The sequence below is a fragment of the Ursus maritimus genome, unplaced genomic scaffold, assembly GCF_017311325.1.
Source record: "Ursus maritimus isolate PB19 unplaced genomic scaffold, ASM1731132v1 scaffold_325, whole genome shotgun sequence".
In the NCBI taxonomy this organism is placed as follows: domain Eukaryota; kingdom Metazoa; phylum Chordata; class Mammalia; order Carnivora; family Ursidae; genus Ursus; species Ursus maritimus.
Genome location: NW_024425842.1, coordinates 5,021 through 15,800, shown reverse-complemented (window position 1 = coordinate 15,800; position 10,780 = coordinate 5,021). Strand labels below are relative to the sequence as shown.

At 43.6% G+C, this 10,780-nt stretch overlaps 1 protein-coding gene across 1 annotated transcript; it reads right to left on the bottom strand.

The window, feature by feature from the left end:
- Nucleotides 1-6,654: 6,654 nt before the first annotated feature.
- Nucleotides 6,655-8,830, bottom strand: LOC103680843 (cationic amino acid transporter 3-like). The gene is made up of 2 exons (XM_040619393.1): nt 8,345-8,830; nt 6,655-8,166 (listed from the first exon to the last, which is right to left on the bottom strand). Exons 1-2 carry the CDS (start codon nt 8,828-8,830, stop codon nt 7,033-7,035), a joined length of 1,620 nt encoding a protein of 539 aa, XP_040475327.1. The 3' UTR covers nt 6,655-7,032.
- Between the last annotated feature and the right edge of the window lie 1,950 nt (nt 8,831-10,780).

The window sequence follows — 10,780 nt, the reverse complement described above, 5'->3', positions numbered from 1 at the left end:
CCTTGATGATTGTGTAGGATTTTAATAGGCAGACATTGGGAGGACAGAACTCCAAGGAAAGACATCGCTACGGGGAAGGATTTCATGACGTTGGGCATCATTTGATATTAAACTTCTGTTCATCATAAGAGAGTGAAATGCAAGGACCAGTGAAATTTAAGATAAAACTGCAGAATCTGGAGGCTTTGAATACACAGGACAAGAGCCAGGACCTGGGTCCCAACTCGGGTTCCATTTATCCCCACTTCTCTTCCACTTGATCTTATCGAAGGGGCAATGGTTCAGATGGGACATGGTACCCATTATGCCTCCATCTATATTTCTCATCTCCTCTTTCCCCCCACTGAGATCTTTAATAAGAATGAAAAGGTTTCTTAATCTCATCAATGAGAAGAGCACAAAGGGTGGAAAAGCACATACCACACAAATTAAGTCAGGTAATTTGCATACCTGGGGAAAGGGAGAAACCCCTCCTCCCAACTCCATAGTCAATTTTCCTGGATCTTCTGACACTCTATGTCAGTAAATATCTATTTTTCCTCCTTCTCTGCACAAGAGATGAGGTGAATTGTCACATGTAAACTACAGTTTGTCATAAAAATCCCTCATAGAACAGTCTCCCAAGCACTGGCATTGGAAGGTGGAGGAGGGGTTCCTGCGCTGTCTCTGCCTTCACACCACATGCAGGTCTTCCTGCCTCCTGCTTCCAGGAGCCTTGATTCAGGTTTTCTAAAGAAGTAACAGTGACATTGAGCTCCTCTTACTGTCCCTGCTTCTGTCAGAGCTCGTTGCTTTCTATGAAATTAGTTTCACAAATGATCAGTTTCTCATAATTTCCACTCTAGATTCTTTAATTAGTATAATTCTTAATTCTTCTCTTTCTGGGTTGTTTCAAAGAAAGAGTCCCCCTTGGAAGCAAAGAAGTAAATAAAATGGCTTCTCTTAGTACCTTCCATGAGGCGGTTCTAGGAGAGGGGAGGTGGTTCTGTGGGTGGTGTGCATATGACTGTAGCTGGGTATTAGGCTAGAGGGTAAAACACAGGAGGGGATTTCCTTGCGGCTGCTGTTTCTCTTTCTCTGCAAACCTCTTCTGACTGTAGTCTTCTGACTGTAGCAGATGTAAAGGGCTCCACAGCAGCCCAGCATCTTAGCCATGAACTTTCCAGAAGGAAACTCGTTAAGGTTTCTTTGAGAGGTGATGAAAAATAAATCTCAGGGTTTCCTAGAAACACACCAACCAGGGCCAGGGGTGGAAGGCAGCTGGTTCCTCAGTGCTGATGGAACTCCCTCAGGGTTTGTGTATATGAACATGCACACACACACACACACACACACACACACACACAATCACACTCAATTAGTATCATCATATTATCACTCATTTGATTAAGGGACAGAACAACCCTGAGGCTGGACATGACTAATATGACCTTCCCAGTCCCTTTCAGGCCATCATGTGATGGAAGGGTAACAGAATTGCCAACAATCCCCACTCACCCAATGCTTGCCCCAGGGAAGCCCCTAAGGACCAAGCCGACTCAAGAGAGGGCATCACAGGCTTTTTTCCCCACAGTAGGCAGAGTGCTAAACCCTTCTATAGTGACTGGCATGGGAGGCCTGGAGAGAGGAGGGCAGTTGGACCGCACAATTCTCCCTCTTCCCCAAATTCCACTTCCCCAGCCTAGGCCCCTCCTCTTGTGCTCCCAATTCCAGAGTTTTCAGACCTTCCATAGTGCTCATCTGAGGCCAGACCTCTGTCCTCCATCAGCTGAAGTCAGTGCTTCTCAAACCTGAAAGACCATACAAATCACTTGGGATCCTGTTAAAAATGTAGATTCTGAATCAGCATATCTGCACAGGGGCGTGAGATTCTGTATTTCTAAGAAGCTCCCAGGTGACACCCTCACTGCTGGCTTACAAGACTGTAGCAGCTGCTACAACTGTCTCCCAGGAAGAGTCTATCTGTCCACATCCTTCTATCTGTCATTCATCCAGATGGCAATAAGAATCATATCTCATCCCTTCCTGAATCAGAAATCTGGTTCCATGGCACAACAAACAATACAAACCTGGCACATAAATTCCCTTCAAATTTGAAAACACATCCTTCCCAAGAGTCTACTTCCTTCGTGACTCTTAAAGGTCCATGTGCCTAGAATTACTGTCCCATTTCTTTTCCAACTTACCTATCTGTCTTCTATTTCCCAAGTTGCTCCATAGGCATAAACCTCCAAGAAGTGTCTCTTGACCAGTACCTCTCTCTGTTTCTACTAAGACCTTTCCTTCCAGAATACTGATGCCTCAATCTATATCCAGGTCTGATGTCCTCCTATTTCAGGCTGCTTTTCTCCCCTTATGGGTTATCAATTCTCTCTCCCCAAAGAAGCACAGATGCACGCACAAGGTTTCTCCACCAGTTCCTCAAAGAAGCATCTAAAGGAATAGGTAAGTATATGGGTAATCGGGCCTCTGGCAGGCTTGCCTGAAGCCACCTACATCCTGTTGGGAACATGAGAAATTCAGCAAGTAGCAAAGAAACTTCCCTCCCTCCCTCCCAGGGCAGGCCCCATACCTAAATACAATAGAAAAGCACTGGCCCTCCTATACCAAAGCATAAAACTGACTGCATCAGAAAGGATGCCTGTTGTGCCCACACTGGAGACAGTCTCATCTTCAGGGATTCCCTGGAATCAGGTGGAGATGGTTGGGTCTTCTACCAATTTCAGTCCTTCCAGCCCCTCTCCACACCCCATGAGAAGAGATGGAGCAGGACCAGTGGAGGTCATGTCAGGCATTCTCCTGCCCCACGGCTGTATGTTCCCTGTGGCTCCTTGAATGAACAACACTGTTCTTACTGTTGGATCTAGAGGAAATGTACAACCTGCTCCTTGTTCTGAGCAAGATTCCAGGGGGATGGAACAGACAGGACAGTCACCAGAACTCAGGCATAGCTGCACAGGGCAAAACTACAAGTGCCTGGTCTGGTTCTAGATGCTGGGTACAGATACAGTTCTGGATGGAGAGAAATGCTGTTTGTCAAGGAAGTCTCCAGAAGGTAGTTTTAAACTGGACGTCCATGTACTCCAAGCATGTGCAAAATATTTATGGACCTCTATCCAAAGCCAAAGACTACCTTGTCATCATGCATATGATCATCCATTTGTCATTCTGCCTAACATGACTCAGAGGCAATGACTGCTACACAATTTGTTTCTTATTCTCAGTGGCATGACTTGAATTTAATCTTCTGTTGTGCTGTTTTAATCTGACCAAAACAATCAGTATGTTTTAAGCTTGAGAAGGGGTCAGGTTTGGAAAAAATACTTTAAATATAGATTTACCACAGATTCTTAATATCTTAATGCAACCAGCTACTTTACCAACTGCTGCTTTATCTTATAAGAAAATCTGAAAGGTAGACTGTTTTTTACTGCCAGAGGAATCTCTTTCACAGGATAGAAAGGATCATCATCCATATCTGTGCAAAGAATGTGTATTAACGTTTAGTAGTTCATCCAGAAGTTTAAGGTAGTAATAATAACATAAAGACTGACACCAGCGTCTTCTCTTAGCCCTACTGTAAAAGATCACATGTTTTCTATATGGCATAGAAAAACGTATTTGTTTCAGAATGAATGAAAAATAAATCCTTTAATTTTCCACAAAACAAATAATAAAATAAAATAAAAAATAAAGGAGTAGCACATGCTAGCCTGAAGGAAAGGAGAATTTTCTGTACCAAGGAAACATGTAAGGCTCCATTCAATTTAAGATGAATTTATTAAATACTCATTATGTGCCTGGCCCCCAGCAAGATGCTCTGAGAGTGAACAGGATACACTCCTTACCCTGATCTATAATCAGGAACAAAAAGAAAGAAAATAAAGATAACTGTGGTATGCTATTTTTCAGTTTCATATTTATTGAGGTACCATTAACATATAAAATTATAAGATGTTTAAAGTGTACATGGTGTTAATTTGATAGACATATAATTGTGAGCGTATTCATTATGATTTGCCCACTGTGAAAGGACTAACGATGGTATTTTAATATAAATGTGTCATTAAATGAAGGTGAGCGTACAAAGGGTGACTTTGTTTCTCTCACTTCATCTTTACAAATGAGGAGGCTTCAGCTGGGGCTTTGGTTTTCAAAGTGTACTCCCTGGACCAGCAGCATCAGCATCACTTGGGAACTTGGTAGAAGTACAAGTTCTGGGCCCCACCAACCTCCTGAATTCCAAACACTGGGGACAGGGGCCCAGGGATCTGTTTTCACAGGCACTCCAGGTGTCATGGCACCCCCTGAAGTCGGAGCACCACTGAGCAGAGTACTATTCCTGGCCACTCTCCACGGGGCTCTCTCACTGGGACCTTGATTAATGAAGTGAAGACAACACACTGAGCATACCAGGCTTAGCTTCTTCCAATTTCTTGTTGGTCTCCTTTTTTTGTCCAGAACAAACCCGCCCACTGGACAAATGCGATCCAACCTGCTCATACAGGAGAAAAACTAATGAAAGCACACTCTCCTGTGATGGCAGGTGAGGGATGCTCGGCACTACTTGCAATGAGGAGTAACTCTGTGTAAGGGATACTGGAGCAGCAAGCCGATTAGGCTGCAGATCTATAGCTGATGGTTTAATCATCTGTCTCTATGTCATGATTATCAGGTGGTTCCAAACATAGGAGGGAAAATGGGGCGTTATTTATTTATTGGATGTGTACAGCTCCAACAATGGGTTGTAGTGGAAAGTGAGCAGGATATAGGTTCAGATCCCTGCAGGAGAGAGACCTAGTTAAGAGAATAACAAGACAGAAGAACCAGAGGAAATCCTAGAAAATGTTAAGGAAGTGGAATTTGAGAAATGTTCATTTTGACCTCTCCTGTTACAGATAAATAAGCAGGGCATGGAACGACCTGAGCAGCTTTCTCAAGGTCCCATTGCTAGTTAGTAGTGGAAACAGGAGGAGAACCCAGGACATGTGGCTCTCAGCTGTGCACTTTCTGAACAGGTGGACCACAGCAGACAACAGTAGAGGAACTTTAAAGTCCAAGAATGCAGATGTCACTAAGAGAAGTGCCAATCCTACGGATTTTGGTAGTGGGTTCCAAGCCGAAGTGCTTTGTGCTCAGAGGAAAGCTCTGGCTCCCATTAACCTGTGCCTGCTCTGTTGTCCCATCACACAGCCAAGACTCAAGCTCCGCAGCTTGCTTCATTTTCCTGTGTGCTTTTCCTGGTGTTGTTCTCTCTGCCTACAATCGCTCCCTGCTACACACATGTGGAAAGATCCTGTCCTTCCTTGGAGAGAGCCAACTCAAATGCCATTCCTCTACAAGTACTCTCTGATTTCACTAATCAGCCCTCACCTCTGTGCCAGCCACAAATGATCATTCTCCACTCTGAATTCCCACGACACTTTGTTTGTATGTTACTTATGACAACACTTTGTACTTTTTGTTACAGCTATGCTTTACCCTTGTGTTAGAGTATCAGCTTCTTAAGGGCAGGGACCTTATCTCGTCTGGTTTTGGTCTTTTTCTAGTTTCTTTTATTTTTTATTTTTATTTTTTACTGAACTACAATGAACATACAGTGCTCTTTTATTACTCTCAGGTGCACAATACAATGATTCAACAATTCCACACTCTTCTCAGTGCTCATCAAGATTAGTGTACTTGTAATTCCCTTTACTTAAATCATGCATTCCCCTACGTATCTCCCCTTTGGCAACCACCAGTTTGTTCCCTGCATTTAGGAGTCTGGAGTGTTTTTTGTTTGTTTGTCTCTCTTTTTTCATTTTAATTTTTTTTAATTCTTAAATTCTACATAAGTGTGAAAACGTATGGCATTTGTTTTACTCAGACTGACTTATTTCAACTAGCATTATACCCACCCAGTCCATCCATGTTGTTACAAATGGCAAGACTTTATTGTTCTTTATGGCTGAGTAACAGTCCATTATACATACATATATACTACATCTTCTTTATCTATTCATCTATCCATGGATACTAGGGTTGCTTCCATTTCCTGGCTATTGTAAATAATGCTGCAATAAACATAGGGGTGCATATATCTTTTCAAATTCATGTAACTAAAATGCTTTTGCACAATAAAGGAAACCATCAACAACAAAAAAAAGGCAACCTACTGAATGGGAGAAGATATTTGCAAATGATATATCAATAGGAAGTTAATACTCAACATACATAAAGAACTTATACAACTCAATACAAAAAAAATAATCCAATTAAAAAATGGGCGAGGACCTGAATAGTTTTCAAGACAAGACAGAGATGACCAACAGACACATGAAAAAATGCTTAGCATCACTAATCATCAGGGAAATACAAATTAAAACTGCAATCAGATACCACTTTATACCTGTCACAATGGCTAAAATAAAAAAGACAAGAAAAACAAGTGTTGGCGAAGATATGGAGAAAAAGGAACCCTTGTGAACTGTTGGTGGGAATGTCAATTGGTGCACTCACTATGGAAAACACTATGGAGATTCCTCAAAAAATTTAAAACAGAACTACCATATGATTCAGTAATTCTGCTACTGGGTATTTTCTTAGGTAATCTCTACAGCCAATGTGGGGCTCACACTCAACAGCCTGAGATCAAGAATGGTGCTCTACTGACTGAGCCAGCTAGGCACTCCCTTCATTAGCGGATATTTAACCAAAGAAAAGGAAAACACTATTTCAAGTTTCTTTTAATACTAATTTTGTAAAAGCCAGTAAGCAGCTACAGACACACCTGAAAAGTAGAAAGTTAAAAAAAAGAGAGAGAGAGAGAGAGAGAGAGAGAGCCAAGACACATCCTTCACTGTACCAAAACTACAGAGCTCTATTATGGTTCCCCCACCAATATCTCATAGGAGCCCTAGATTTCTATGTGCTCAGAGTACTCCCATTATTGTGCAGGTGACCAGACTGCATTCAGGTTTGATGACGTCAAGCCAAATAAGTACTGGCACTGCTGAAGTCAAGGTCGACAGTTTGGGCCCTTAAGTGCAGTTAAATGCCTAGGCTTTGCTGGATCCCATAGCTGAAGTAGATAGCAAACCCAATCAGCATCCAGACACCAAATCTCAGCCAGGGTCCAGCTGTCATCTGCATCATAAGGTAAACATTCATGAAGATGCTCAGAAGTGGGAGGAGAGGCAGAGCAGGGACCTTAAAGGGAAGGGGAGTGGAGCTCTGTGGCTGTCTCCAGATGACCCCAGTGATTCCAGTGATGAGCACCAGGAGCAGCACGACCACTGTGATTGGACCTGGGTCTCCAGAAAGCAGACCTGGCCAGTGGGCCAGCACCAGGCAGAGGAGAGTCAGCAGCAGAGCAAGCAGTGAGGAGCAAACATAGACAACCCGGCCAGAGAGTGGAGTGGGGGTGGGGCTGCCTGGAAAAAATAGTGCCTGTAGAGTCAGCTTCTCTGCTGCAGGTCCATTCTCCTCCTGCACCTGTGCCTCATTTCCCCCATTCTCCTCCTGTACCTCTGTTTCATTTTCTTCCTTCCTCCTCTCAGGCTGATACCTGACGATGAGAACACAAAAAGCTACCAGGGAATAAGATATCAGGGTCCCAACTGACCTCAGGTCCAGAAGATCAGTGAGTGCAAAGAAGAATACCATTATTGCTGCAATAGTGACAAAGATCACAATGGCTATGATGCGGCCATATGTGTGAGTACGAATCCCAGCAAGGACAGGGAACAGGAGGCGATCCTCTGCCATCATGTGTATCATCACACGTATGGGGTATGTAAAGTTCCAGGAGGCAAAGACAAAAATATTACAAAGTATTACAATAACTACAACATAGTAGGCAGGGACCCAGCCAATATGGAGAAATATCTCAGGCAAGGTGCTCCCAGGTTGAAGCTGATAGTAAGGCACCATGAGTGTAAGTGCCGCAGAGACACAAATATACACCAAAATGCAGATGAGCAGTGAAACCACAATGCCCATGGGGATGGAACGCTGGGGAATGTGCGATTCCTTGACTCTGGTAACAATAATGCTGAAACCTATAAATGCATAGAAACAGGTAGCTGATCCTCGGAGAATCCCTTGGAAGCCAAAAGGCACAAATCCTCCAGAGCCCAGATGATTTTCCAACAAGCACACACTATAAATAAGGAGGGTCAATTCTTAACTTATGGAACCGTTCTACACTATTTGTTTTGTTTTGTTTTTTATAATAATATTTTTTATTATATTATGTTAGTTTCACCAATGTCAACACTTCGAAAATTCTGAAGAACCCACCCCACTGCACATATCGAATTTCTATGAAGAAAAAAAAAAAGAGGACAAAAAAGTAGCCTACATTGTCTGCAAAGAATTGGGGAACTTGCTCTGAGATGGTCTCATGCTGGGTCTCAGAGATCCGGGTCCCAGTCAGGATGTTAAAAGGTATGGTCCAGGCCTGGACCAAAACGAATGCATCCGCAACAAAGGAGAGGATGAGGTTCCAGCCAGTGATGAAAGCCCAGAGTTCACCTACAGTGACAAAGCTGTAGAGATATGCAGAGCCAGAATGGGGAACCCGGACACTAAACTCTGCATAGCACAACCCAGCCAACAATGAAGTCAGGCCCGCCACCAAAAAGCAGATCGCAGTGGATGGTCCTGCTTGATTACTGGCCACCTCATTAGCCAGGAAATACACACCAACACCCACTGTGCGGCCCACACCCAGGGCCACTAAGTCCAGAGTGCTCAGTTTTATGCCAGTTTTATACTCAAACACTTTCTTCAGCGGATGTCTGCGCACCAGCTTTTGACCAAGTCTGCGAAGTGCCTGACGCAGCATTCTAGCTGGAATTGAAGACGATGCTAAGGATCAGAGAGCTGTAGCAAGCCCAGGGAGCCAAGAGTGTTGGATCTGGTTCAGTGAGATTGAGTTAAGCCATGGTAGGTGGGGGCTGCCGAGGTCCATTGCTCAGGCTTCAAAGCTGCTGCTTCCTATTTCTTCTGGTACATGTTATCCTTCCATAATGCCTAGGGAAACAAGAAATATTTACTGAAAAATGGTGTTCAACCAACCAACCGAAACTGAAAAGTCACACGTAGCTTGTTGCAACCCAAGTATCACAGAAACTGACACCAAAAGACACCATAGGAAAATCAACCCTGCTTTCCTCCCAGAAAAACTACAAAATATGTCCCAACATTCTCCTTTTCTTTAATTTTATTTTTTAGTAGGCTCAATAACCAGCATGGAGCCAAACACGGGATCCAACTCACAACCATGAGATCTAACCCTGAGCCAGTATCAGGAGTTGGACTCTCAACCAACTGAGCCACCCAGGCACCCCAACATTCTCCTTTTTCACACCACATGACATAACTCCTTTGAGTTCATAAATCATGTAGCTTCATGTACTAATTAGGCGGTAAGACACAACAGGGCATGAACGTGTTGTGCAAGAATTCACAGGCAGTATGTGTGCACGGTGATTGAGTGTGAGTAATGACACATTAATTCATGGACTAGAGGGCCTTGCTGCAACTACAGAACCATGTTTTATATATCATCAGAGTTTAAAATACAAATTTTGGTCTCTCAATCTTAAAACTCTTAGCTGCAAAATCTGCTACCCTTTCTCCTCATTCTGCATCATCCATTCCGCTGTACTGATGGCCAAGAATGCATAGTCCACCTTTCCCTTTACCCAGCTAGGCCCACATGGGCGCTGTGAACAGAGAGGAGGAGGAGAAAGAGGCAGGGCCATAATTACCACCTGCAAGAAGGAGAGGACAGGCTGTCTGGGAAGGAAACACTGGAGAGATGGGGGCAGCAGCCAACCCAGGGTCCATGACTGAGAAGGGAGAGGAGCCAGGAAGGTGGTTTTGTGAATTCTGAAATCCAATACATTTTACCTAAAACATCCAGGCAAAACTCACTGTAATTTTTATGTCCTCAATTATATGAGTGTGATCCATAGGGAGAAAAATAGGTCACCCAGCTCAGTGGCTCACAACTGAAACAATTCCTTCGGTTCCTCCTCTCTGGGTTCCAGGAGAGAAGGTGAGCTCACTTCTTCAGACAGTCCCCTCACTGGTCACACTGTGCTCTATACACACCCTGTTCCATCAGTGATGTCAGCTGCCAGGGGCTTGGAGAATCTGCCCTGCTTTGTGAGCTTGTAGTAAAACACTCACTTGCAAAGCCACATGAATTTTTCACAAGGAGTTATTTTTAACTTAAACTGTTGCTGAATGTTTCCTTAATGAATGAACCCTGCATGTGTTTCCTTCTTCCCCCTCCTCCCCAGCTGCTATTCAAATGGCCCCTCCTCAAGGGGAGCAAGGCTTTGGATGAACAATTCACAGCAATGCCCAGAAATGAGTAATGGAGAGCATAGAGAACAAAGTCATGCACCCCCCACTCTGCTCTCTCCCCAGTTTTTGGTTTTTTTGGTTTTTTTTTTAGAAATAATTTTTTATTATGTTATGTTAGTCACCATACAGAACATCCCTAGTTTTTGATGTAATTTTTATGACTCATTACTTGTGTATAACACCCAGTGCACCATGCAACACGTGACCTCCTTAATACCCATAACCGGCCTATCCCAACCCTCACCCCCCTCCCTTCTGAAGCCCTCAGTTTGTTTCCCAGAGTCCATAGTCTCTCATGGTTCATTCCCCCTTCTGGTTACCCCCCCTTCATTCTTCCCTTCCTTCTCCCACCGATCTTCCTATTTCTTACGTTCCATAAATGAGTGAAACCATATGATAATTGTCTTTCTCTGCTTGA